This window comes from Crocodylus siamensis, chromosome 12 (assembly GCF_052110815.1).
Source record: "Crocodylus siamensis isolate JL-2025a chromosome 12, ASM5211081v1, whole genome shotgun sequence".
Classification (NCBI taxonomy): Eukaryota; Metazoa; Chordata; order Crocodylia; family Crocodylidae; genus Crocodylus; species Crocodylus siamensis.
The window spans coordinates 44,044,894-44,072,678 of record NC_143406.1 but is presented as its reverse complement, the minus strand read 5'-3'; the positions used below and the strand labels follow the sequence as shown (position 1 = coordinate 44,072,678).

At 57.7% G+C, this 27,785-nt stretch overlaps 2 protein-coding genes across 6 annotated transcripts in view; one reads left to right on the top strand and one right to left on the bottom strand.

The window, feature by feature from the left end:
• The window catches only part of RADIL (Rap associating with DIL domain), a 56,730-nt gene extending 44,815 nt beyond the window's left edge, over positions 1-11,915 (top strand). For 3 of the 4 annotated variants that reach the window (XM_090024057.1, XM_090024056.1, XM_090024059.1), the window contains 8 exons: positions 1,706-1,878; positions 2,209-2,359; positions 3,760-3,950; positions 5,276-5,392; positions 6,161-6,581; positions 8,136-8,275; positions 10,054-10,193; positions 11,296-11,915. In XM_090024057.1, coding sequence (XP_089880183.1) covers positions 1,706-1,878; positions 2,209-2,359; positions 3,760-3,950; positions 5,276-5,392; positions 6,161-6,581; positions 8,136-8,275; positions 10,054-10,193; positions 11,296-11,404 — 1,442 coding nt within the window. In that variant the 3' untranslated portion in view covers positions 11,405-11,915. The remainder of the gene's footprint in view (positions 1-1,705; positions 1,879-2,208; positions 2,360-3,759; positions 3,951-5,275; positions 5,393-6,160; positions 6,582-8,135; positions 8,276-10,053; positions 10,194-11,295) is intronic. The other variant, XM_090024058.1, reaches the window with a different exon arrangement.
• A 2,456-nt stretch (positions 11,916-14,371) lies between these two features.
• Positions 14,372-27,774, bottom strand: AP5Z1 (adaptor related protein complex 5 subunit zeta 1). Of its 2 annotated transcripts, XM_090023165.1 has the most exons (17): positions 25,186-27,774; positions 24,960-25,097; positions 23,919-24,105; positions 21,818-21,962; positions 20,960-21,072; positions 20,293-20,461; positions 19,701-19,841; positions 19,075-19,112; positions 18,836-18,998; positions 18,296-18,474; positions 17,578-17,720; positions 16,916-17,065; positions 16,536-16,647; positions 16,088-16,185; positions 15,556-15,688; positions 15,149-15,363; positions 14,372-14,783 (listed from the first exon to the last, which is right to left on the bottom strand). In XM_090023165.1, exons 1-17 carry the CDS (start codon positions 25,224-25,226, stop codon positions 14,513-14,515), a joined length of 2,436 nt encoding a protein of 811 aa, XP_089879291.1. In that variant the 5' UTR covers positions 25,227-27,774; the 3' UTR covers positions 14,372-14,512. The 2 variants fall into 2 exon arrangements, with proteins under 2 accessions (XP_089879291.1, XP_089879292.1); XM_090023166.1 differs by lacking the exon at positions 25,186-27,774 and having other exon boundaries at positions 24,863-25,096.
• Positions 27,775-27,785: the final 11 nt, after the last annotated feature.

The following is a 27,785-nucleotide window of genomic DNA, read 5'->3' as shown; positions in this document are numbered from 1 at the left end:
CGGGAGAAAGGCCTGCCGTTCTCTTAACAAGCACAGGTAAGAGACCACGGGGGTAAGAGACTTTGTTCCCTGGAGCATCCTGAATGAGAAAAAAATGGCTATGGGCTTTTAAATGGCAGAGAAAATTGGCTTGTGAATGCATCCTAATTGCCACAGGCTTCCTGTCAAACTATCTGCACAAGCTCATTAGTGCCAGGTGTGTTATCGCTAGTGCCAAATGCATTAATAGCAGGAGGATGCCTGATGAATTAACCTGCTTTTCCCATTCATCCTTGTCACCGCTGCAGCCTTTGTCTTGCCAGGCTCTGCTCCCTGCACAGAGCTGCACTTGGCAGCAACAAGCAGGGGAGGGAGCCACCGGGTTTTCCTGCTGACAGTCCACCGGGTCAAGAGCTCCAGGGGCAGGGAGGGATGTTGAGCTGAGTTCAAGGTGACCTCTAGGTTGGAAACTTCTTTGGGCTTTTCAATGGGTAGTTTCAGGATGGGTCTTGCTTGGCCTTCAGCATGCCAAGATTCCCGTCACTGTGCAGCAGAGCGCACGCTCACGCCCCACAGAGAGCACGTCAGCCTCCACCGATTTATCTAGTTTTCATGACCATTGAGCAGTGGCTGTTTCACTTGAGCTGTGTTTCTTGCAGGCTTTCAGATGCCTCCATGTCCAGCTGGTGTTGGCTCATGGCCTGTGATTCAACCCAGGCCATGCAGTGGGGCTCTGATCTATGATGGGGGATCCTCAGGCTACCTCCTCCTATCGAAGCCCATGGCAAGATGACTCTGGGTTAGGATCACCTAACACCCCCAGCAGCGCTGGGCTCCTGGTGTGCCCATGGTGGGTTGGTGTGCCTCCCAGCCTGCAAGGGTGAGAGCTAGCACTGGGGCCGAGTCACGAGGAGAGGATCAGGGTGTGGGTCGGGGCCAGAGCCCCGTCACTCCAGCTCATGCCCTCCTCCTGTGAGTGAGCACTGGCTCCATCCTGGCCTGCTGGAGAGCAGCTCGGTGCTGCGGCTCTTTCTTGCAGCCAAAGGCCAGCTCCCTGCCCTCCCCTGTGCCTTTGGGCCCGCAGCAAGGTGCCTGGCTCGCTGCCTGTTGAGGAAGGCATTAGTTTTTGGAGGCTGTTTTCTGTATGTGAGAGCTGATCAGAGCCTGGGACAGCCGGGCATCATGGTGCCACACTTTGTGCCGTGCCCCAGCTCCTCTGTTCTCTGTGCCTCGTGGGGAAAGGGCTCTCCAGGATGGATACACCTAAAGCAGTAGCAGCTGAACTTCATGACATACAGGCTCCGGAGACAAGCGTTATGTCCGTGACAGCCCAGGGACAGGCACCACCCTTATTCTGTCAGCCCTAGGAGCTGGGATTAGCTGGGTGCAGCTTGGGGGTTTGGCCGACAGCGAGCTTGGGTCAGAGGCTAGCAGACCGGCAGGAAGCTGGCGCTAGCAGGATGAGGGCAAGGCTGGAAGGGGCTGCTTGGTTCCAGGTTTCGTTGACGTCCCCTGCAGGGATCCTTGCTGCAGGCCTGGAGAAAGCAGGCTTTGGCCATGATGGCCTCTTGCCTACCTGGTGCACCTGCCCCAGGTAACACAGAGATGGTATTTGTTGTCTGGCCCCTGTAGCGCTGTGCGTGTTGCCTTGCCTGATGCAAGGAGCCTATTCCAAGTCAGGTGGAAGTCTAGCACCTCATTTTCTCTGCCTCCCGCTCGCCCCCAGGTCCCTCCTTGGGCTGCTTCCACTGGTCAAAAGGGGTGAAGATCCGCGCGTGCTTGCGGCTGCTCCTGGATTGGGTGCGTGGCCTGGGCTTCGAGCAGCTGGCAGAGCAGTTCTTCAGCAAGCTCTCCAGCCTGGCCGACCTCCTGGCCCTGCCGAGCTCCCAGCTGGTGCAGGTGAGGAAGTGGGGAGTGCTGGAGCCCAGTGCACTCACGTGTCACATCCCAGCTCACACCAGCCTCGTGCAACTTGTTCTGGGTGGGCAGCCAATTACTGGAACATCTCATCTCGTGTTGTCCCTGACGCCTGAGAGCCCAGCTCCGTAGTGATCTGTTTAGCTTGCTTCTCCCTTGCTTCCTGTAGAAGCATCACAGGTCACCAAACCCTGACCTTGCTCTGGCCTCAGACCAGTACCCTTCCGCGGCACACGCTCAGCCTAGGAGACCCTCCTGCCCTGTGGCTAAGGCCTCGAGGCCTCTGCCCCAGCTCTTGGTCTCTTTGCCCAGATGCCCTGGCCCTCGCTGAGAGTGGAGTTCCCAGCCCTGAGCCCTGCACAGCTCCATCGAGTCCTGACGCAGTACCAGGCCGTGTCTGACGTGGGCGGCGGTGCGGCCTGGCAGCCTGGCGAGGAGGACAGTGCTTTGGCCTCCAGGACAGGTAAGAGCAGGTCCAGTGCAACCTGCGTTCCTGTATCACCTGGGCCCCGAAACCCTTTTGCTGCTGAGGAGCAGCAGAGCCTGCCCTCAGGTCCACATCCAACAAGCAACCCCAGGTCTTCTCCAAAGGGAAGCACAAAGGCCTCTCCAAACCTGCCAGCACAGGTTAGTTTGGCTCAGCCTACCCGGGGCGGGGGATGAAGTTTTCAGACTTCTCGAGAAGTTTCACTGGGCTTGTGGTGCAGGGGGCTGAGGATTGTGGGGCAAAGCAAACCCAGACCAGTCGCTCAAGGCTCTTGTAAGTGAATTTGCTCGGTGATTCTTCCTTCCTCACTGGTGCTAGGGGGACCTGAGGGCATCTGCCCTGAAGCCTCACACAAATTGCACAAATCAAGCACCTACCGCACGAGTAATAAAATTCAACATGAGAGCCAGGGATGCCACGAGAACCTGGGAAGCTGATACTACACATCAGTGCCAGACAGGGCAGCTTACACAGGAAGCTGTTAAAAATATCCCTGCTATTTAAAGCTTGCGTCACTGTAGGGAGAGTGCTGTAGTGACTGTTTCCAAGCACTGCAGCGGTTTAGGTGCCCAAGCAAATCCACGGAGGTCTTGTTTAGATGCTGTAAGTAGCTTTTGTCCCCGACATAGCCAGGGGCTCTCTGGGAAATCGTGGCTAATCCTTAGTTAATGAAATCTCTGCGTTGCCTTTGGGGAAATGGTTCCTGCAAGCAAACCCTGCTTGTAGTGTGTCAGGCTGTGAGTGGCACCGAGCTAAAGGGGTAAAGCCTCACCAGTCTGGTCTGGTTTGGAGAATGCCTAGGTGGACCAGAGGTGATGGAGGCTCTTCTGCTCTTCTGGCAGTCCTTAGTCCTGGAAGATGTGCTATGGACAGCACTCTCTGCTTAATCAGCAGGGCTAGCAGTGGACTAAAGGGCCTCCTAAGGGCTCCCAGGGGTGGAAGAACTGGGGGGAGTGGTGGGGCAGGGGCTGCAGGGGCCAGGGAGGAGCAGGTGCATTGGGCTGCAGTTGCTCAAAGACAAATCCTGTGGGTTGTGGTTTTCTTAGCGGATGGGTGGGCAGTGCAGAACGGCCCCTGCTGAGCTGCAAATCCGCGGAGCAGCAGTGTCTGCTCCTGAACAGCCAGCTGGAAAGTAACACCCGCCTTGAGAATAGTGTCAGGGGTTGACACACAAAGCAGTCACCAGAGCAGCTTCTTCTGGCGGCTAATGGGTGGCTCTGGTAAGTCTGCTCCTGTGTGACAACCAGTGATATCTACAGTCCAGGAATGGAGGGTCTGGCTGAAATGACCCCGGAGGGGGGCCCTGGGTCACTCTGCAGTGGTAGGTTTAGATCTGAGGCTCTGCTCAGGCCCCAGCCTCCTGCTCTGTCTTGCAGGTGAAGTCCTGGAGTCCTTTGATAACCATCCACCCATTGTCCTGCCAAGCGGGGGCTTCCAGGTAGATCTGGAGGTGGAGACACTGGACGACAATGTTTATCGGCACCTCCTCTACATCCGCCATTTCCTGTGGAGTCTGCGGAGTAAAAGCCCCCACGCTGGTGACAGCCTGGAGCCGGAGCCCCCAAAGGTAGCCCTGATGTGCGGAGGGAGCGGAGTGCCTACCAGAGCTCAGCAAGGCACCCCCCAGCCCTGCACACATCTCTGCCGTTTCTCCAGCCGCCTCACAGCCCTCCCCGCTTCCCCCCCCCGCTCTAACCACTAGGAAACACTGCGCTACCCCACACACTTCAATCCCATTAGCCAGGCATTACTGATTACTGTGTGCTTTCCACTTTCCAGCTCCTTTACGCCTTGCTGCAGAGAACCAAGGCTGGGCCCTAGCTGCCTCTCTGCGCTGCTGACATTGCCGTGTCCTCTGCGGCTCCCTGGGACCCACTAATCTCATACATTGAGCTGAGGCATTTTGCGGCGAGCCGTGCGGGTCTCGTGATTGAAAAGCTGGAGGGTGGCTGGGTGCCAGGGTTACGTCGTGAGGTGCAGCCACGGGGGGAAGCCCAGTGCAGTGCAGTGCAGGGGGGGGCACAGCCCGCAGAGACGGGTGACTCCCCCTTCTGTCCCCTTCCTGCCCTTTGGGCCCTGACGTGCTGGGGCTGCTTCGATTCCCCGCAGAGTGCGGCAAGTGTCCCCCAGCCTTGTCCGTTCCAGCAGCTTCTGCCAGTGGCAGAAGCACTGGTCTGGTCCTGGCTGTGGGTTTGATCCTAGAGGTGCCCCATCAGTCACCACTGCACTCACCTGATGCAGGGAGTGTGTGTGTGTGTGGGTTTGTGGGGAGTGTAAGTGGTTCATTGGTTGATGGGTGCTTGGCGCGGACGAGGGAGGGCATCTCTCGCTCGCTAGTCCTACATGAGCCAGCAGGAAGCTATTGTTTTTGGCAGCTGGGCTGGGCTCACTCTCAGTCCTAGGCTCTGCAAGCTCCTTGTCGACCGGACTGGATGGAGCCGCAGCCCTGGGAGCCCCGGGTCCCTGCTGGTGTGAGGCTGAGCAGTTGCTGGGGCTGTCGTGGCTTCATGGGGGGAGGCTGGAGCTGGGCACCTTGTTAGGTTGTGCAATTGGCCCCAGCCTGGGAGCCCTGTGCCTTTGCCTGTAGGAGGCCGAGTAGGGGAAGGAGGTTTGGGAGCTGCCAGCTGACGATGCCATATTCCCCTTGCCCCCGGCTCTCTTCCTTCACTCTGTCCCTGCTCATCTCCCCTCACCTGGTGGCTGCAAACCAGCAGTGGCCATGATCTTCTGAAAGGGGCCAAGGCTCCTGGGTCCAACCTCACCATGATGCACAGACATCTGCAGCCCTTGCAGTTAATTAGGGACATGCTGGGGTGATGAAATATGGTGTTCGGGCTAACATTAATGACCTTGGCCCTCTGCCCCTTCCCTGTCCTCTCTCATCCCACCCAGCATCTGCCAGGACAGGCTCTGGGAGCAGCACTGGCTCTGCACCAACCCCATTGGATTCAGCCTGTCGCAGGAGTGGCCGGAGGATCCTGGCTCACCTGCATGCACTCTGTGGCCCAAGTCAGCTCCTGGAGGCCTCTGCTGTCACAGTCTTTCCCCTCCTCTCTTGGTTGGCACACCAGTTTTAGGAGCTGAAGCCGGGGTTGGGGGGGGGGGGGCCCCTCATGCTTTCCAGCACCGTGCTGCTACCCTAATGTCTTACGTAGCCCTGTTGCCCCTGGCCAAAAGCTGCCAGGCCTCAGGCACATCTGCCTGGGGACATGACACCCATATGTGCCCGATAGAGCGATGGGCATGCTAGCACATCCCCCACACCTGTGGAATTGAGCCCTGACAAAGGGTCTCCGGCTCACGTGTGCCCTGGGGGCCCGAGCTGTGCGGAGAAGGCTCCCAGGGCAGAGCTGCAGCTTCCTGAACATGTGGAGGGGGCTGGGGAAGGAGTGAGGGGGGCACACGCCTTGTGCAACAGCACATTGCCGAAGAAGGGTTTGGAAGGGTTTGACTCACCTGCAGGAGAGGGAGCACCGGTGATGGGCAGGTGGTAGGGGCTGCCAGTCTGACCTCCCTGACATTGACTTCCACCAGGGCCCTGGACAAGTCATTTCTCCTCTCCCAAGCACTGGACCTGGGGTGGGGGGGACAATGGCTGCCTACCCCTGCACCAGCACATGGTGTAAGGCACCCACATCCTTTAGGCAACGAGCCCCCATGGGGAGCGAGCTGAGGCTGGGACATCCCTGCTTCCTGGGGGGGAAAACATCACAGTGCCGGGCACCTTTGCGGGGAAGCAGAGTCTGGCTAACACATGCCACTTTGTTCTCTTTAAAGAAAGACGCAGCTACTGGCCAAGCGGTGCTTGAGGTGGCCGAGAGCGTGAGCGCCAGATTGGCCCCAGGGAGTTCCTCCGGACAGGCTGAGTACGGGCCCCCCGGCACCTGCGGGGCTGTGGAGCTGGATGGGAACCCCCCGCTCGCCTCCGACGCAAGCCGGCCCGCCTGGGAGTGCCGCGCCAGCGAGGGGCAGCTCCAGGAGAAGCTCAGGCAGCTGCAGCTGCAGAGCACCCTAGGAAAAAGCCTCCCCAAGGCCAGCCTGCTGCCGCTGGACCCCTCCTGCCTGCTGACGCCACCCAACACCCCGCTCAACTTTGACGGAGGAAGCCCAGAGGCCCTTCAGGGCCCCGGCTGTGGCAATGCCGTGCAGGTGCCACGGCGCAATGGCCTCAGTGGCACCAAAGCCACAACCCCTGAAGGTAAGGGCACCCCCATGCCGAGGCATCTCTGTAGAGCCCTCCTCTGGGGCCATGGGAACAGCTTCCCAAGGGGTTGGATAGGCTTGTCCCGACACAGCTGACCCAGCTCAGCCAGCACTGCTGGCCTCCCCCCTTTGTAGCCTGGCTACGAACTACCATGGCCATCTGCACTGTGCCCCTGCCTGGCTGGGTGCACTGAGGTGCTGGCAGTCGGCTTGGGGAGGCCGGGAGCTTCAGCAGGCTGAGCCATGGGGCATGAGGTAGGCAGCGGGGACCCCCTTGCCTTTCCTCTCTGGCCTGGGTGCTGTCACAACTCTGCATCCAGTGTGAAGTTCAAGCCTTGGGCTGGGCCATTAGAGCCCGTGGCACCCCCCCAAAAGGAGCAGCAGCTGGGTTGGACGTGCTGCTCAGGGGCAGTCAGACAAGGGGCACCAGGAGAACAGCTGAAACACGTGCCCCACCTCGCAGGCAGCTGTTTCTCTTAGCTAGCAGCTCAGGGATTGCACCTGGGTGTTCCCTTTGCTATCCAATCCCTCCCACGCCAGCTGTGAGCCAGGGGGCACAGCAAGACCAGCAAACAGAGCCCACATGTCAGCGTGATGGCCACTGTGCCAAGCGGGCTGATAGCCCCTGGTCACTGCACCTTGGGGGCTGATGGGGCCATGTGAGACTGCACCTCCGCAAGAGTGTTTTATAAAGGCACCTGGAGGTGTAGCCAGACTGTCTTCCTGGCTGGGCATACTCTTAGAGCCGAGTCCTGGCCAGCCAGAGGCTTCCCTGTCATCGTGAACCAAGCTGGAGCGTCAGCCGGCAGTCTCCAGTGCTGCTAAACTCTCACTGGCATCCTAGAGAGAGGGCAGGGGGCCAGGCGAGTGGAAACAGGCTTTTCCTGCCCTACCATTGCTTATTTTAGCAATGCCCTGGCTGGTGGCTCTGAGAAACAGGCACCCATTGAGCATCAGGACTGGTCAGGGCCAGACTTCCAAGGGGTTGTCCCTGTGGCTGAGTGCCATGAAGAGCTCTCAGGGTATCTGTCTGGATAGGCGTCTGAGCCCATCTCAGTGCGGTACATTTGCATTATCCAAGGCTAATACCTCACTCGGGTGGGCAATAATTCTCCAGGGCTCTTTAAGCCAGATGAGGCTGTTGTCAGGGGAAGGAGGCCCCGAGGGCTTCTGCCAGCCAGCCTGCATGTCACCGGCTCAGCCACTTCCCAGTAGCTGAAGGGCCGAGTGATGCTGGTCCCTGCCCTCACTCCTCTCTAGACTGAGTCCCACGGAGGGAGGTGTTGGCTGCCATCCCCAGTATCCAGCCGTGGCAGTCATCAGCTCTGCCGTTCCTTGCCTGGCAGTGAGACCAAATGGTGAACCGAAACACCCAGTGCCATAGGTGGGCGCAGAGAGGCTGTGTGGGGAGCACCGGGCTCTGCTGCTTGTTTCAGCCTTGACAGCACAGTAGCAAACTTGCTGGGGTGGCTGCACATGGCTCCGAAGAGGGTGGGTACAGAAAAGGCCTGATTCTTTCCTAAGACACCATCTCTCTCTGCCCCCCCAGGCAGTTCCCCAGCATCCTACGACTACCCCACACCGGCGTCTTCCGGTCGCAGCTCGGCTACGGATGATTTCTGCTATGTCTTTGTGGTGGAACTGGAAAAAGGGCCCATTGGGCTGGGGATGGGCCTGATTGATGGTTTGGTGAGTACCCCCTGCCTTCAGACATGGGCCCAAGGCCTCCAGGATATCTGGCGGTGGGTGTTTTTGCTGCAGCGAATGGTGAGCTTATCAGGCGCGTTCCCGGCAGTCCAGGCTTCCCTGCCTATGAAATTCAACAGAGCTGGGATCAGTCATCAGAGTTAAAGTCAGCACCACAAGTACTTAGGCCAGTTGATGGGTCCTGAAAGGAATCAGGTTTCTGAGGCCTGCTCACTCCCTTCTAGCTGTAAGTTGACCCTAGGGCTGTGACTCTAATTGGGATTAGATGAGCCCAAAGCAGTGGTCACAGTTGGCTGTGGAAGAAGGAAGGACGCTAGCAGGGTCGCTCCCAGGCCTTTCAAGACAGCATGAAAGAAATCTGGACCAGTGCAGCCCCATGAAGGACATGCTCCAAGACCCCAGTGCTGCACGCATCCAGCCACAGCGCAGGACGCCAGAGCTTAGTACAGCTAGAAGAGGCACTTAAAGTAATTGCTCTTCCTGCATCTCCCAGGCCTTCTGCCTTGTCCCAGGCTGCAGTTGGGTTTAGTGAAGCAGGAGTTGTGGGGGGACAAACACCTTTCTCAGTGCATTAGTTAGGAGGAAAGCCAGCTTTGGCCAAGCCCCAGTCATGTTCCACATACATCCAGGGTGACAGCGGGCAGCGTGGTTCAGTGCTTGTTCTTCCCCCATAATTAATACAAATGATAAACGACTGACCACCAGTCTCCGTGATGGGGCTGTGCGCACTGCCAGGGCCACAGGGGGTTTGCTGTACTGCCAGCAGCTGATGGCTGCAGACAGCTTGCGGACCCCCAGGCTTTCACAGGCGGCAGCAGATCCTCGATTTTCACCCCGTAGCTGGCAGCTTTCCCTCCTCACCCACGTGTGGAAAGGGCTACACAGCTGCTTGTGGAGGTCTTCTGTGCACCGCCACGAAAATGGAGGCAGTTGTTTGGCACATCCTCTGAGACTGGGGCGCAGAGGCAGAGAGAGAGGTCACCGTTCAGATGCTGCCAGCCCATCATTGCCGTCTCTCAGGGCCTCAGTATCTGAGTGGTTCAGGTCTCTCACTGCTGCTCTGGAGGCCTGTGTTTAAGCCCTGGTGTGGGCTTGTGCCAGAGCGTGCCTTTGCAGCACCAGATGAAGCAAGCCTGTCGCTCATGAAAGCTTGTGCAGCTCTGATTTAGTCTGTAAAGTGCAAATTTACCCTGCTTTCTGCCTAACACAGCTAGCTTTCCCTACCTGTTCATGTCAGAGGCAGTCTCCTGTCAGAAATGGGTACCTGGACACATTCACAGAGCTGGCTTTGCCTTTAGCGCACCAGTCCCTGGGTTGTTAGGCTCTTCCTTCCTTTTCTCTCCTTCACCCTTGCTGCCAAGGGGTTAACCGTGCCAGAATCAGGAGGTCGGCCACGGCTGAGGTGCTGCAGCCTCAGGCATTAGGCATTTTCCAAGTCACTCGGGGTCGCGTTCCCAACAGCCAGCATCCATCTTGGAAGTCCATAGGACTGAGACCCTCTGGAACTGGGATTTCAGCTCCTGAGTCAGTCCCTGAGCCGCTGCTGGACACGTCATCTCACACCTCGTGGCTGCTCTGAGCAGCCGTGCCACTGGCGGCCACCACTGACTCCGTGGCACAAGGGCTCCTGGTCTGACGCAAGTTGGTGGCAAGTCCCCTGTCGCGATGGCTGTGCTGACGGGCCAGGTTTGTGTCGGTCACCTTGAGCCCAGCCCGTGTCTCATTCCTGCCTCGTGCTGACCATGGCTTGTTGTTGACAGCACACACCATTGAACTCCCCTGGGATGTACATCAGGACCCTCATCCAGGACAGCCCTGCGGCCTCAGATGGCAGGCTCTCCATCGGCGACCGCATCCTTGCTGTCAACGGGACCAGTCTGATTGGTGCCGACTACCAGAGGTAGGGATGAGGGCCTCCAGCCGTGGACACGGGGAGGCAGGGGCCCCGCTGGAGAAAGGCCTTCTTAGGGCATCTCCGAATGGCTCCGAGGTCTTGCTACTACAGCTGGTAGTTAGAGGCAGGACGCTGTATAGCGTGTGAACAAGCTGTGGTGGCTTGTGCCAAAGGGAAATGCAGGAAAAGAACCACACAGGTAGGAGAGTGGTGTCTGCGGGTTACACCAGAGTGATGCATTTATGCGAGAACAAGGGAGTCTGGCATTTCAGGTCCCAGCGGAGGCGAGAAACCTGCGTTTGGTGAGAGATTGCTGATCCCCAGACCTGTGTCCTGGAGTTCACCTCCTTGAGCAGCATTTATCCCATCCCGACACCCCGTCTTCTGAGCAGAGCAGGCCATGAACTCTGAGTAGCGACCTGTGCCTGGTCTAACCCTCAGGAGGCAGGTAGCTGTGCTGAGTTAGCATGGGGGGGCAGCGTATTGCACTGCACAGAGCAGCCTGGCCATCACTCGACCCAGCCTCAGCTATTCGTGGCTGCACGGAGGATGTTTCTCTGCAGTCAGGTCCCATTGAATTCATTGCATTTCAGAGCAGAAATGGCTTCTGAATGTGTCCCCCGTTTGCTTCTCCTGGCAGGGACCCACCTCTCCCGGCTACCCATAACGGGGGAGGTACTGCAGTCCTGTGGTGCCCTACTGCTGGGTACGCAGGGGGCTGCCAACAAGGGCTAAGAGGGGAAGCAGCTGCGTGTCAGCCGTGACGCTGCTCTCATAAGGCTCCCAGAGACCTCTCTACAGCACAGCAGGCCTGCTGGCTGCTGCATGCGTGAGGGGAGCAGGGTAGTAAGGGTGCAAAGGGGCAGGGCTGAGCAGGAGCAGAAATCAAAGCAGCCAATCTGCAGCTCTGCTGAGCACAGCTGTGGGGACCTGGTCTCCTACAGAGCGCCCAGCACCTGCCCTGCAGGTGGCCAGGGGCCAGGGGGTGGGATGGGCTGGGCAGGGCCCGTGAGCCTAGCTAGGACAATGAGTAGCAGCTTCAGCTGGGCTGTGCCAGCAGCTGGTTACACAGGACTTCCCCTCTCTCCCTCTTATCTGGCTTCTCCAGTGCGGTCGATCTCATCCGGTCGGGAGGAAAGAAGCTGCGGTTCCTCGTTGCCAAGTCAGACACGGATATCGCCAAAAAGATCAGCTCCAGTTTGTCTCCATCCTCCTAATTCCTTTGTGCTGGGGCCCACAGCTGACTTGGCTGCCTGGGTGCCCAGGGGAGCGTGCAGCTGGAGAAGCAAGCAAGAAGCAGGTGCTTGTCCTGCTCCCCCCAGGCTGCAGGATCAGGGAGAGACGGGTGCAGGCTCCCAGGGCTCATCCCACAGCCTGGCCTGGAGGGTGAGAATGCGCCGCATCTCCCACTGCTGCAGCTCGGCTCATTGCATGGCCAGCTCTTCCTCCGCCATGGGCAGGCCCAGCCTGGCTCTGCTGGCCCCCAGGCTCTGCTCTGCTGGGGGCTGACCCCTGTCTGTCCTCGAAGGACTCTTGGCTACAGGGAGGCTGGTTATGCTCCCCAGGGCAGAGCGAGTGGTTTGGGCTCTTCCCTTGGTCTCCAGCCTGCCTCGTGCTAGCACTGCTCTGGTGGCCTGGCTAGCGGTAGCAGGTCCTGGACCGCCCTGCCCCGGAGTCACCCTCCAGGGGGTGGCCAGCAGTCAGGAATTAAAAAGCAATGTCACTGAAGGTCGAGCTGCTTGTGGGCGTTTCTTAATTGCAGCACCAAATGCCCATGGCCTCTGGGGGAGTCAGCCTGTGAAATGGCAGCAGCCCTTGGTCGCCCAGGGCCAGGGTGCATGAGCATATATAGGGCTCTGGGGCCAGGAGCCCCGGGGAGAAGACCCAGCTGCAGCTCTGGCTCCCACCATGCCTCAGGCCTGCCAGTCGCAGTGCGGGCACTGGGGATGGGGGTCACCTTCACTTCATTCCTCATCTAGAGTCAGCACCAGGCCCTGTAGTCTTACCTTGCTGCTGCCAAGCTACAGCCGCCCCATGCTGGCTGTGCTGTACTCCTGGGAGGAGACGGGGCTGGGGCAAAGGGCACCAGGAGCTCCTGCAAGTGCTGAGCAGCCCTTACCCAGCACTGCAGAGATGGCAGCAGCCCCATGCTGCCCCCCAGACCTGGGACTGAACCTTCTCAGAACTACAGGTCACTCTCGTCGAGTTTTGGCTTGGGTGATCGTGGGGCTCTGGGCCAGGCTGCAGCGCGGCACCTCCTGCGCGGTGGAAGTGCCTGGCCAGGGTGTTTGCTGCATGGGCTCGAGGGCAGCGTCACATGAGCCGTGGGGCTCTGCTGGGGATTGTTGGCCAGCACAGCAGTGTCCCCAGGCCCCACAGATTTGGTCCTGAACCTGAAGGCTGCACTCAGGCCTCTCGCTGTGCACTTTGCTTGTCAGTGCATGTGTCTGCTGGCTGGGTCAGCTTCTAGTCCCCAGCCCACAGGGCCAAGTCATCCTGGCCCCAGCGGCGCAGAGGACCGTGGCCTGCAGGCACCTGCTGCGAGGTGGCGTGGAGTGTCACTGCTGCTGTAGCTCAGGAAGCTCCTTGGCACTCGTCCACCGGCCTGACCCTCTCCAGTGCCCTGGGCCACGGCAGGGACTGGCCCTCTCAGGCGCGTACCCAGAGCTGGGCCTGTTGCTGACATGCAGAGATAGTGGAGGACATTAGACAGGGTCTGGCTCCCTGACACACATTCCCTTGGTTGGATAACCGCTCGCAGCTTCAGTTGCTGATTCCTCCGAGCCCCGGCCCCTCTGCCCGCGTCCTGCGTGGCACAGATGCACCCGCTCCCCCACATGGGGACGAGCCGTCAGTGCAGGCACGTCCCAGCTGCCTCTCCCGCTCAGCCGCCAGCATCAGCATAAACCCCAACCTGATTTCCAATTATAGCCCGACTGAGGCCCTGGTCAGTTGTACCTGATTAGAGCAAGCTGCTCTCAGCTGGCACCGGACCCACACTGGGCCACATGAGCAAGCCTCTTGCAAGCTGTCCCCTCCCAAGCAGCTGGAGGGTGAAAAGGGACCCCCAGTGGTCTCAGCCTTCATTAAAGCGGACAGGTTGTTAATGGTGCTCCTGCACTTCAGTACCTCAGCCTGGAGCCAGTGATGGGGAAAGGAGCCCGAACGGATCGTGGGGACTCCGGTCAGCCCAGCTCCCCTCAGTCCTGTGCATCCCTGGCACCATCAGAGCAGCCACGGGGAACACCCAGGTGGACAGAGCAGAGGATGCCTGGGTCCAGGAGCAGGCAGCACAAAGCTCCTGCTGACTGCAAGCCCAGGAGGCAGCTTGCTGGCCCGGTCCTTTGACCAGCTCCAGCCCCCGTGGGCCGAGACGCATCCAGTGCTAGCCCTGAGCTGACTTCACTTGCATGCAGGCTGGGACTGCGCACAAGGACTATCTATAACCCCTGTTTTTCCCCAGGGTGCATGCCAGGGCCCTGTTGCACCTCGATCTTGTTCGCATTGCATATCTCTATGTAACTGAGAGCCACATGGAGCAGAGCTCAGTCCCTGGTGAGGCCTGGGGGTATGAGGGACGGCTCTCAGAGTGACAGCACTGGAGCCAGTAAAGTGCCTGTACCCGTGCTGGTGGTATTGATTTTGTGCCCTCTGATAAGCTGGGGCTGTGACGCATCCTGGGCCGCAGAGCCCCCCATGATGCTTTCGCTGGGCAGGTGGTCACACTGACAGCCCCTCTGCTGTCCTGCACTGTTAGCGGCAGAGACCACGTGTAGCCAGGACATGGCAAGGGAGGAGGACACCAGTCCTGCCAGGAGTGCCTGCAGGGCCCCAGCACCCTCTGGACTTTCAGAAGTCTCCTCCTAGGCTCCTCTCCCCGCTGCCAGCCCCAGCCCCTAGGGCAGGGTGCTCCCTGCCAACCCAGCCCTGTAGGGACACAAGGTCTCAGCTGGAGCTTTACTTGAAAGCCCCACTACACGCAAGCCCAGGCAGGGCTCTGCCCCTCAGCTGCAGCCCTTCTCTGCTTGGGGAAGGTGCTCTGACTTGGCCAGGGCAACCCCCAGCACTGCCAAGGAGGTAGGGACCCAGAGGCCTGGCAGGCAGGAAGTGGAGGGGCCTGAGGGAGCAGGGGCCAGAGAGACGCAGCGTGGGGTAAGCTTAAAGAGCTCAGGCACCCGGTTGTGTTCTCTTCACTGTTTATTCCCTCCATCCCAGAAGCCCTGCTCAGGGCAGTCTCAGCCCTCGCCCTTCCCCATGTCCAGTTAAGCCAGTAGCTCAGTCGTAACAGGGACACAGGCCAGCCTGGTCCTCTCCACCCTGTCCCCTCACCCTGGCACAAAGCCAGCCCCCTGCTCCATGAGCCGACTGACCAGCTTCATGGTGGCAGGCAGGGCTGCGTGGGCATCTCTCTGGGACCGGGCACCAGCCGCCTCCGCCATCGGCGTCAGCACGAACTGAGCCACGCTGGGCATCTTCAGCAGGTTGGTGAGCTCAGAGGCACGGGTCAGGATCTCCTCGCTGTCCTGCTCGCTGTATACGGAGGCCGTGGCCGGGTGCTGCACAAAGGCTCTCATCTTGGTCAGAAACAGGGACACCCTGTGGGAGGAAATGCGCGACGCTCAGCTGCCCGGGGCTTCACAAGCACAGAGCTCACACACTCCTGCACCACTGCCTACTGGCCCTGCTGCAAGGCAGGGCCTCCTACAGCCAGGACCATGTGGCTCCCTAAAACAACCCCCCTCTTTGTAGGCAGAGCTCAGCCTGGGGGGGTAACTGCAAGCGCCTTCAACAGGCTCCTTGCTGCACTGCAGCGCCTTGTGCTGGGACCACAGAGCCTACAGAACTCTCCTCTAGTCACCACACCAGAGTGAGCAGACACAGGAGATATCTGCTACCCCTGGGCCTCGAACGCCTCCCCCCAGTCCCACCCTACAATTCAGAGCTGGCTGTGGCTGGCCCACCTGGGGATCAGGTCCTGGCTGCGCGAAGCCAGCTTGGTCAGGGTGGTCATGAGGACAGTGATGACACGGGGTGAGGATGGGGGGCCGCTGGCTGCCGGTCGGAGCTGAGTGATCTCAAAGAGCATGGCCTCCAGAGCCTCGAAAAACCTGTTGATCTGCTCCACTGTGCACCGCTTGTCATATGACACCGACATGTACTCGCCGATAGCCCACACCTGCAACAAGACGAGCTCTGCTCAGGGCAGGCCAGGAGGGAGGGCCCCCAGGGAGAAGGGGGCAGACAGCATCGTTCCAGGGGACCGACGGTAGACGGGTTTGCATCCGTGGCCAAGCACAAGGACAGGGCTCAAGGAGAGCCACCCTGCAACCAGCGGGGCTGGGGCCAGGGCCAGCAGGCTGCTCCTCACCACGTAGGTGTAGACGTCCTCCTTGTTCTGGATGTTGCCAACGGTCCCCGAGAACTCCAGCAGCTCCTTGGACAGCTCCACCACGAGCGAGGGATGCAGCCGGCACAGCAGCAGCAGCTGGGAGCTCAGCACTCTGCAGGGCAGGGAAGAGGTGCTCAGGACTCCTCAGGCCAAGCCCCCCCCCTGCAGGGCAGAGAGGGGTTGGCCTCCCCATTACCAGGACAGCCACAGCACCCCTGCTGCTGGGGGGCACAGGGGCAGGGCTCTGAGCACTGGGCAGGGCCCAGCTCCTTCAGCACAAGGGATCGGCCCTCAGCATGGCCCTACCACCCTGCCCCAACAGAGCGGCACAGACGCTCCACGTTACCAGAGCTCAGAGGCCCCTTGGCAGCACCAGGGCAGCTCCAGGAAGACCTCATGTGACGCTCCAGCCCCAGGTGCCACTCCCAGCAGCTCCATCCCAGCACAGAAGCTGGAGGCTTAGTGCTCTCTTATCCCTGCTACCCCCTCACAGGGCAGAGCTGGCACCCACCTGTGCACGTCAGCCTTGAAGGCAGGGAGCTCACAGAGCTGGTCACTCCTCTCCAGCAGCACCAGCACTAGCTGGTTTATCAGGAGCTTGTCTGCGAACTGAAGACGGAGATACATTCCTTTCAGCCCACGCATTGCCACTCGCTGGCAAGGGGGAGAGGAGGCAGCACGGGCACTTTGCACTTGTCCTGCCCAGGTGCCAGCAGCTGGTCCTGGCACCATGCAACGTGTTGTGCTGCTGCCACCAGGCTTGTCCCTGCATCTCCTGGCCCAGAGCAGGGCAACTTGTCAGCCCACCGCCACCCTCATGCTCTGTAGAAATCCCAAGCCCCGCTGTGCAGGAGCCTGGAGCTACCTGGGAGCTAACCCTTTAACTGCCACCGAGAGTGCTCATAGGCAAGGGAAGGCTGGGACGTGGTGCCCAGGAGCTGCCTGAGAGAGAGCCCTACCTCAGCTGCTGTGTTGAAGAAGAGCTGCAGCAGGACAGGGACGGTCTCCGCACACTGGATGACCCGTGGGCTGTTGGCCACAGACCCTAGCAGCTGTCGCAGTGGTGCCAGCCTGTCAACAAGAGCTCAGCACCACTATCCAAGAAGCCTCCCCCCTTCTCCCAGTCCCTGATGCTTCCCCAGCCATCCCTGCGCCTCCCCCAGCAGCTCTTGAATCCTTTGCCAAACCAGCAGGGAAGGGGGCACAGGTGCCAGGGGCTGACATGCCCTGCACAGCAGCCTCAGCCCCGAGGGCAGAGCTGCTGCCACATCCTTGCAGAACCTGTAGGCCCAAAGCAGCAGGGAGACGGGGATCCCTGGCCCCACCTGCTGCTGCATACCTCTCCGGAGAGTCTCCAGGGGCTGCCTCAATGCGGAGCAGGTACTGGAACGAGCTCCGGTAAAGCGGGTGTCGAAAGGCTTCCAGGCAGCTGCTGGGCTTCACGGCAGGGTCACAGGCAGCTCTCTCAGAGGCGGAAGCAGAGGCTGACCTGGCAACAGGCAAACACATGAGCTGTTAAGCCAATGAAAGAGGGCAGCATGGGGCTGGAAGGAACATCCTGAGCCAGGGCTGAAGGACCCATTATGGCTTTAGTCAACATAACTCATCTGCAACACGAGGCCAAAGATGGGGCTGGAGGCCAGTTTCTCGCTGGAGAGCTGGGCAGCCTGGTCCTAGCACTGCTCAGCTGTGTCTACAGCGGCGCTACTGTAACAACTCAGACATGGGGGAAGAGAGAAATTCCTTCCCCGACCCCAGAGAATCAGCCTGTGCCCTATGCCCTGACTCCTGCTCTTTGTACTAATGACCAATACAACTTGGCAGAAGCTGCAGCCGCCCCACACCAACCCAGCTGCAGCACTGCCACTCTGGGCGACCTGCCGGGGGGGCGGTTTCTGGGTATGGTGCAGCTACCACAGTGGGCTAGTCTGTGCCATGACTTGGCTCTATGGGTCAGACAGGCCAGTGCCCCAGGCCAGCTGGAAGGGAAGGGGGTGTCACCTCAGTTGGACGTCCAGAGCAGCAGCCAAGCAGGGCAGGTCGAGCAACAAATGGAGCATCTCGATAGCAGTGTCTGGGTCCAGCAGAGCTGGCAGCAGGTCCATAAACTCCAAGATGAGAGATGGGCTGTTCCAGGCCAGAAACTGCAGGGAACACCAGGCGGAGGCTCTCACCAACAGCTAGCACCAGGGCCAGCCCACCCCACCCACGTGGGTTCTCCCCAGCAGCTGGGAGGGACCTGAACGCTCCCCACAGCTTGGGAAGCAGCACAGGGTGGGGTCAGAGTGCTGGATCCAGTGCGGGCAGCCCTGGGCCCCTTAACACATACACACAGCTCACAACCCACAGCTCTGCTGGGCTGAAGGCTACGGCTGCTGTGGGCCAGCTGGGAGCTGCTCCATCCCAACACATAGTTGCTCCCCTCTGCTGGAGCCTGATGCTTCCCCTTGCTTTGTCTGGCTGCCAAGTCTTCCCTCCCTTTTCCAGCCTGCCTGCTGGCTACACACCCTGACCCCCATCTCAGCATTGCTAAGCCCAACCTTGTGGGCCAAAGTGTATGGACACCCAGAGCCACGACTCTCACTTGAACTCTGCTGAGGGGCCCTCTGGCAACCTAGACTCTCTGCTGCCCGGCCTGGCACACTGTGCTCCTCCCTCACCCCTACCCCCACCCCCCTGGTCCAGGGAGGAGTGTGTGGAGCTGCCCACCACACGGTACCTTAAAGAGGTTGGGAAAACTCTGCCTGAAGATGCTGAAGTTCTCAGTGAAGACTTTCAGATTGTCCCTGCAGAACTGGATGAACTCGAAGGCCAGCATGGGGCTGTGGAAGAGCTGCGCAGGGATCCTGGTGAACAAATGCTTGTACACAGCCTCTGAGTCCACCGCAGCCGTCTCACCTGCAGGGACACAGCACCCCGTCAGTTAAGCCCATGCAGCAGCTACGCCGGTCAGGGCAGGAGCTTTCAGAGCAGTTCAGAAAAGTTCTGACACAGCTGCATTTGTGACTGAGAAGACCAAGAGCCAAAGGAGACGTGGTCTCCAGAGCTGGACTGCTGGGCCCACAGCTCATTCAAAATGGCCTGAGCAGCATATATGGTGGGAGAGGCACAGAGCAGGCTGGGAACAGCTGAGGGCCTTGAGCAGGGGCCAGGAGTGCACAGTTCTGCAGAGACCCTCAGGGCTTAGAAAAGAGCTAGCAGCAGTGCCAGCCCCAGCCATCCTCTCCCCAGAGAGGAGCACAGACAAGCCGCCTCTTACTGTGGTTCAGGAAGAACTGAGCGATGGGCAGCAGGGCCCGGGCATAGGTCAAGTCCCGGCTGATCCTGCCATGCAGGATCTTCAGGCAGGAGAGTGTCCGGTACACGTAGGAGGAATCCTGCCGGCAGATGATGTCCATGATGGTGACCGCCTCAATGAGACACTGCAGGAGCAAAGGCAGCCAGGTCAGGACTGTGCAGGCAGCCTCTCCCCTACCTGGACACCATCTTCATACTCACTGCCTTCTGCAGATCCCCATCCGGCTTCCTCAGGGCCCCTAGCGGAGAAACAAGCCATGTTCAGACTGCTGCTTCACACACATTTCCTGGAGTAACCGATGCTGATGGATCCTCCTGGGAAGGGCATTTCCTTCCTCCTGAGAAATTACTGGGACACATCAAGCCCCTACGCTCTGCCCAGGTCAGATGCCAGTGAACCTCGTGGAGTAGGAGAGGGCCAAGACCAGATGGCCTCTTGACTCACCAAGTTCAGAGCCAGTAACAACCAAGAGCCCCCAGGATCCGGGGTCCCAAAGCCCTCTCCAACAATGTAAAACCGGTGCATGGAGCCGGTGCATGGAGCCTGGTGACAGCAAGTGGGTCGGGGCAGGCAGGATGGTCCTACCCCAACTTCACCTGAAGATCAAAGGGTGCCCATCAGACACCTTGTGCTTGCAGTCAGTGACTCAGGACAGAGCCCGGAGCTCACCCCTGGCCTAGCAGCCAGTGGGAGCACATTTCTATTCTAGTGCCTTGAAGCAGAAGGGAGATGGAGCCCACAGTCCCAGGAACAGACTGACGGAGGGAACTGCAGAGTGACCCAAGAGGCTCTGAGCACCATTTCGCAGGCTTGTGCCAAGACTCACGCCGGTTGCTCTGCTCGACAAGCCGCTGGCAGTACTCGAAGGCCTTCTCCCTTAGTCGCTCCTTTGGGGGCAGCAGGCGACTGGATGTGGAGGTGGCAGAGACCATGGACATGACGGACCCCTCCACTTCTGATCGGTCATCTATGGGGAGAGAGAGCAATGCAGAGTGTGCTCCAGGCCCTGAGAATGACGTGGCTCATGGATGGGGAGGGCAGATAGAATTTGATTCCTTATCCCACAGGCACCAAAAGCCTAGGGCCGCACCTATGGAAATGTGCTGACAGCCCCAAAGAGGTACTGTCCACCTTCAGCCCAGTTCTTTGGCCTTAGGGATTTTCCTATACTCTTGGGAGCCATTACATGGTTAACTCTCCAGTACCACCTTGTAGCAGACTGTGACACTACCTTCCAACCTCCCCTGACCCCAGCCTGTTGCATACCCTGCCACTGAGCTCAGGGACCTCCAGTGCCCACTAATCTCAGCCCACAGGTGTCAACAAGTGCCCTCTGAGGCCCAGTTTGGGACACGCACTCCCCGAGATGTAGCCCACTCCTTGGGGGCAGAGCCAGCCCGTGATTCCCCAGCCAGTACCTGAATTGGGGCTGCCGGTTCCCTCGCCCCCGTAGCAGAGCAGCCACTTGCGCAGCATGGAAAAGGCCTGCATGTTGAGCCACTGGTCCTCCGTGTAATGCTGGCCGACCGACAGCACTGTGAAGAAGTCAGTGGCAATGGAGCCATCTACCTCTGTAACGGGGCCGGGCTTGAAGACAGAAGAGAACCTGAGTGAAGTCCCAGGGCAGGGGCTGGTGCGGGGGAGAAGCCGTGGAGTCACTGACGCCTGAGGTAGCATTTAAGTGGCCATGGCTAAGATGGGGAACCTCTGTAACAACCTAAGGCCAGGCTGAGGGTGCTGCTGCCTATGCAGCTAAACCACTGTGCTGCACTGATCCCTCTTCTCTGAGAGGGGCCCTTGAGCTCATAGGCCTGTTTCTTCCAGGCCACCTATGGCAGTAACCTTCCATTTCAAGATACCCACCTCCACGCAGCCACCAGAATAGCAGCTACCTTGTCTTCCTACCACTCTTGTTAGCCTAGGAGTGTGGGTTCCCTTGCACTAGCTCTGCTGCCCAAAAGGCCCTGACCAAGATTTCCAAAGCTAAAACACTGGTACTTTTAGGCCATGATTTCTAAGGACCTGAGTGTGGGAGCAGAAGCCTTCACAAGTACAGAACCAACACAGTCGGTGCCAGGTCCTCACCTGCCTTGCTCTGGGGGTGGAGAAGAAGCCTCCCGAGGGCTGGGCAACTCCTTGCTGAACGCTTGCATATCGCAGCCAGTCGACCATCCTTTTGTTGACCACGTTGGTCTGATCTAGGGAAGGAAGAGCTATGCAGGCCACCTTCTGACTCAGCACAGCAAGGGCCTCTGCAGCACCAGCAGCACACCAGCACTGTGAGACTTCCCTCCTAGAGAGCAAATACATGCTCCCAGCTAAAGCCTCTTGCTAGATTTCACACCTCTTCTTCCAGGGTTACATCAGCACAGAGATGCTCTTGCCATTCCCTTGCATGTAATTCCCTCTTCTCCTGATCACTACCATACCTGGACTCAACAGAGAGGCATCAGAAAGCAACCCCAGGGACCCATAATGCCAGTTGAGTTCAGGGCAGAGCTACCACCTCCACCAGCAGCTTAAGAAGAAGGTGCAAGAATCAAGTCAACGGACAGTTACAAACCAGGCTGTCTCCAAGGGAAGGCTTTGTGATTCCTGTGTATGTCTACCCATCCACCCCATGTTATCCAGTTCAGATATTAGTTATGCTATAGTTGCACCCAGAGACCCAAAGTCAGGTCCATGCCTCACATGTGGAAGATAGGATAAGGACTATGTCCCTCTCCCCTGTGAGGTGTCCAACACACTGGCAGGCATAGCACAATCTAGGGCCCATGGAAAACTCCTCTTTGGATGAGTGTTTTGCTTTCTCTGCGACTCAGATGCTATTTGAAGTGGCAAATTTAAGGTGTCCCAAGCCACACTCTTAGTTTCAGCCTTCAAAGCCCTTTTTGACCTCATAACTGCAGTCAATTTGCCCTCCTCTGGCCCTCTGGCATTTACCTTCTGCCAGGCTTGCTGGAAAGACGCTGATAACCTGAGACAGGAGAGGAAGAAGGTGCCGTGAATTCTCCCCCTCAGGCAGTCGCCCTTCAAGGAGTTTGATGACTCGCTGCCCCACAGCTGAGGCTGCAGCCTTTTTATTTCCCTTAAAAAGCAAAGAAAGCAATCCTCAGGCTAGCTCTTCCTTATACCAGGGTATCCATTCTAGTGCTCAGTGCCTGGGATACACGAAATAACATCTCTTTTATCCCAAAAGATGGAGTGATCAAATTAGCACCTGGAAGAGGATACCAAGGGACATCGACAAGAACAAGACAGGACGATGCCTCCCACACAGACAAAGGGAAGTCAAGGACCTATTCCGACATGCTCTGACACACATTTCCAAAAGCACTGCTGGAATGAACCAACACGCTGATAGATTTCCATTTCCTGACAGGTCGATATGCTACTGGAAAGCTGACCCCTGACTGCAAATTAAGGAACTCATTGCCTGTGCTTTGTCTGGAATCAAGCAGCCAGTTTTCTATTTGAGATCTCATAATGAACTACTTAAAATCCTGCTCTAGGCAACCTGAGGGGATGAGGCAGTGAATTCTGACAGCCTTTAAACATCCACCTGCTCTCCATTGTCTCGATAGATCTCAGCAAACTGCAGAGAAGCCAGGGAGGAAGATAACTTACAGCCGCCTATTTCTAATGGTACCAGCAGAAGCTGTAAGTTCTGGAAAACTGTAAGTGTAAAGCAAACCACACAGGTCTGGGTGAGCTCAACATACAAGAGTAACAGAATAAGTTACCACACCAGAAAGAAACCCATCTAATGGGGACGTGGACAGACAGGGAGAGAAGGATGCCCCTTGTGTAAGGGCTCCAGTGGATCATCCTTTTATTACATCAGGTGGACACCGTTTGCTAATGCCACCTGCTGGACTGACTTATCACAACATCAGCGTTGCCAAACCGCACTAAACCCTCCGCAAATCGGAGCACAGTGAACACCGACTACTCTGGTTCTGGTTCTACTTCAAGGGTCAACACATACCTGGGATATAGGGTTCAGATTCAGGGATCACTGCATTTCAAATGTGCTTCTGCTGGACTGGCAACGGGGAGGAGGCTTAATAAATAAGTGCCTAAGTAGGGCTATGTGTTGTTGGAAGTTAGTTTCCCATTTCTCTGGCTCAATAAGACTTACCGCTTTCTGACAAAGAGCACACAAATGAGTATTTTGAAAGCTCAGGGAAACTGGGGCTTTCCAAGGAGAAGCTTTAGCTTGATTCCCATATTAAATTAAAAAAAATATAGTGTCTTTAAAAAAAAAAATTGTGTCTTAGTACCAGCAGAAAGCTCCTCTGGAAATCTTCCAAGGGGAGACTGGATGGTCACCTTGCTGGGGTCACCTGACCCCAGTTGTCTTTCCTGCTTGGTGCCTGATGATCTCACAAGGTCCCTTCTGGCCTTACGATCTATGAAAAAGGACTTTTTGTTTCAACGTCTCAGCCTGTTTCCCAAGCAGCCGCCTATGCTATACCAAGCAAAGGAGCTCTCATAGCACTAGCTCTTGTGGAGCCCAGAAATCCTGAGAAGGCCATCCATATTTACGACCCCCTATATTTTATGGCTTCTTATACATTGTTTTCTACATCTGAGCATGAAACCTAGCACAACAAAGAGGCCAGAAGCAGAGATAAATTCACTTTTGAGTTCCTCCATGCAGACATGAGCATCAGCGAACAGAGCTCTACTGCAGGAGCCTGCACTGAACTGCTCCTTTCTGTTCCCTGAGTGTCAGAGCTGCCAGCATCCATCCCCTCAGGTCGCCCACACCATGATCTGGAATAGCTTGTATTTAAATCTTAAAATCTACAGGAAAATCTACTGTTTGATTCCAAGCAAAGCATCACACTTGGGTCCCCTAATTTACATTTACCTGAGGCTGCTCTGCGCTCACCTCGAGCTAGAAAGCCACCGGCGTTCCCTCTGTGCTACGTAAGTGAGCAATGAAATCTGACAACAAATCTCCGTCTGTAAGGTCATTTAAAAAAAATTTTTTTTTTTTTTTTTTTTTTTTAAGTACCTGACCACACAGGTCATTTACCTGGGCCAACAGGATAGAGCACACGGTGCTCAAGAGCTTTGTTTCCTGGATCTCATGGCAGGACAAAGTCAGCTTATTGGAAGGTGACATCTCTCTCAGGATGGCAGCGCACAAGACCTGAATTTGCTGGGGGGCCTTGGGCAGGTACAGCACCGTCTCCAACAGTTCCACAAACTTGTTGTCCAACCTGCAAAAGTCACGGGCATCGTTGCAAGACAAGGCGTTTGCTGTCAGGGCTGCAGGCTGCTCTCAAGACGCCGTTTCTGACACCGCCCCCAGCACCGCTGCACCCTGCTCCCCTGACGAAGCCAGTCTGCTCGCCCCCTCCCTTCAACGGGCGCCGCGCCGCCCCATCTGCATCAGGAACAGAGCGCTCGATGCAAGGACCTGCTTGCTCACGTGGTCTTTCCCCGCGGAGGAGGCTGCTTTGCCTGCCCTGTGAACCAGACAAGCCCCCCCGCTCCCACTGCTCGGGAAACCACAGCGGAGGCGAGCGGAGCCGCTCTCTGCAGGTCTGGGCAGCAAAGAGGATGCCAACAAAACAGCTCCTTGTTACTGAGGCAGGAGGCACCAAATAAAAAGACGCACGAATGCGGGCTCCGCTTGCAAGACGATTGACTTTTTAATGACCACGCTGCAGAAACAGGGAAACGATACAAAACATGGCGAGACGCTGAAAAGCCCGCGGACCCAGACACGGGCTCCGCGGTCGTTTTGGGCCCAGCCTGCAGGTGCCATCTCAAACGGCGGCGGTGGTGGTGGCACGGAAACCCTCTGCTCCTGCGGGCTCACAGCCCCCATCGGTCCCTCCGCTGGCCCCGTCACATCTGCCGCTCCCTGCCCAAGCGGTGGCTCTGCTTTTTGCTCCCTGCCCTGCTTCCTGACTGATTTTCTGCTCCCAGCCCTGTCGGCGGCTCCAGTTTCCGCTCCCCAGTGTTTCCCACCTGATCTCCTGCTCGGCTTTCTGCTCCCCGCCCCCATCAGCTGCTCTGCTTCGCCACCCGCTCCCCCGATCTGCTGCTCCGCCGCCCGGCCACTCACTTCCGGTCGCGCTTGGTGGCGGCGACGACGAGGAGGAGCCGGCGCAGACAGTCCGCGGCCTCGGCGCCCGGCTCCGGCAGCTGCAGCAGGGCGGCGGCGCGGGCCCCCAGCGCCCGCAGCTCCTCGGGCCGCGCATCCCTGCGGGGGAGACGGCGGCGCGTGAGGGCCCCCGGCCCGGCCCGGCCCGGCCCCCTCCCCCCGGGCCCCGCACCCCCCTCCCCCGCACCGGGCCTGCTGCAGGAGACTCTGGGCGGCCGCCGCAAACATCCCGGAAGCCGGGGAAGCCTTTCGCCGCGCACTTCCGGCCGGCGGGTCCGCTCCCGAAAGGTTCCGGACGGCAACGCGGTTTCGCCGCGCGGGGTTCCGGAGCGCGTCCGCGGGAGGCCTGGATGACGGAGCGGCCCTCTGTGCAGGCCCGAGCCCAGGCGGAGGGGTGGCGGGGGCCACTGGCCCTTGACGCCTTCTCCCCACTCCCACAGCTCCGCGCAGCAGCCCGCCTGCCCTAGCCTGACGAGGGGCCAGGCTGGACACGGGCTGGGCTCCTTGCTGTCCCCCCCCGTCGCCCGAGGAAGACAACAGGGCTGGCAGGGCAGCTGGGACGCAGGCGCGCTACAGCGGGTCCCACGCCACACCCAAGGACCGACCTCGCCGGGAGTAGCAGGGCGTCGCGGCGAGGAGGGTCTAGCTTGCGCCGGCTTTCCTCGGCCCACGGCGGAGCGGGGAGAAGCCTCGAACGAGCCGCCGGGCCCAGAGCACCTTACCCCCGCGGGGGATCCTGGAATCAGCTCTTGGGAAACTAGGCTTTGGTCCAGCACCTGCCACCGGGAAGGAGCTTCTTGCGTCGTTGCGTCCGAACTAGTTCCACACACGAAACGATCGTGTACAATGAACGAAAGAAAGATCTTTTGCACCCAAGGCGTAATTAAAGTCTTGGAGGAAAGGTGCAGGAGCAACTATTGAACGTGGGAGTTCAGGGGGCAGCCTCCGAAACAACTGCCTAGACTGCCAACGCTGGAGGCTGCGAGGGGAAAAGCCCTCGTCATAGCCTGTTCGCTCTCACTTCATGCGTCCACCGTCTGCCTTTGTGTGACACAGGATACAAGGCAAGATGGACCTCTGGTCTGACCCAGTAGACGGCAGTTCTCATGTCCAACCCCCGACATTTATAAACCGTTTGTCTGCAAGGGGCCATACTCTTGACTTGCTTCGTTCAGTCATAGTCAAATTCAAACCCAGCGCCTTGGAGGGGATTTGATGAGTGAGGTTTCACTCAGGCCCCCTTTTCTATCACAACACACGCATACACAGAGCGCAGAAACAATGCCTACAGAAAATGCATCTGTGTGGCCCAGCTTTTACAGAGCCCGGTTTTTAAAAATGGGATGCTGGCAGAAGCTGTTAGCCTTTCCCATGAACCGTTCAAAAACGACGTGCTTTGAAAAGGGCAAAGTCTGTTAAAAATAGGCTGCTCAGCAGGCTGCCTTCATCGTTCCCAAAAGGTTAAAAAGGCATTAACATTTCCCCATCAGAAACATCTCTCCTTCTGACTACTAATAAGCCCGGAAGGTTTTACTGGAGTGCTTGGCATCAATCTTTCAGCAGCAAGGGATGATACCACAAAAATTTGGCTCCTTTGCCCTTGGGTATTGAGTGCCCTGAGCCCACTGGCATAAAGTTCTTCAGAGACCCTGACCAGCAGTAGTTTGCACTTGCCTATTAGTCACTGAGATGCCAGCTCACACCTGCCCCTTGGAACAAGAAGTATCCATCAGGGTTGTGGTGTCACAGCAGTCAGTCATGCAGAAGCAGCGGGCCTACTGATGTAGATTCAGATGGTCCCAAGCTCAGTTTCCCTCTGCCTGTAATAATGATGCATTGAACTTGTCCGATGTACTTTGCTACAAAGGCCAATGAAGATGGCATGTGACATCAAACAGAAAGCGCCTTACAACTGGATTTCTGTTGCCATTGGGTTTGCTAATCTGGATGAAATTTTTAACACCCAGAACAGCCAGTCAAGATATGGCTACATGACTAGGGAATCTGCTCGAAGTCAGTGGAGGTCTCAAAGATATTCATATTTAATTCTGAAACTCAAAGCCAATGAGTTGATTAATTGAAATGATGGTTTGGAAAAAAAGAAGGTGCAGTTGAAATAAAGTGCCAAGGGACGCAAAACAGGCAGTAAGAATTATCCAGCCTCTGCAGGGGAAGAGTCAGAAACCTTTCCTGCCCTCGTATAAATTTTTAAAGTTAAAAATACTCCAATTTGTAATTTTCAACAGCAAATGAAATGCTGCAGCACATAGCTAGCAGAAACCCCATGTCAACACTGATGTGAAAAATGTTATAAGCCTGCAGCCCTAGTGTGAGGGGTGGGCTCTAATCAATTGGAAGTGTTATGGATTTTGATTTTAAAAGCCATTTTATTTGTTACTAACAATATGGTAAGGAATTAATGCTCCCAGACAGCATCCTGCCAAATAGTGGAGCTGAATTCAGGGGCACCAGTAGGATGTTTTATGCCCTATCCACAAATCCAACAGGAAAGAAGGGAAACATTTAAATCCTGCATCCTCAAGCTTGGTGCACCTGTTTGTGTCCTTGCATTCAGAGAACATTGCAACAGTCCTTCCCTGCTGTATGGAGGGCACACAGAGGAGCACTGAATTCAAAACAGAAAAACCCTCTGAGATGGCATTTTACAGTAGCAAAAGCTGGGAGGACAGACCAGTCAACCTGACTGGGCATTAACTGTATAGCTGCAAATTCTTGAGCTAGCCACACCTCTAAAATCATTGCAACCTTGATCAAAGCTGTAGCATA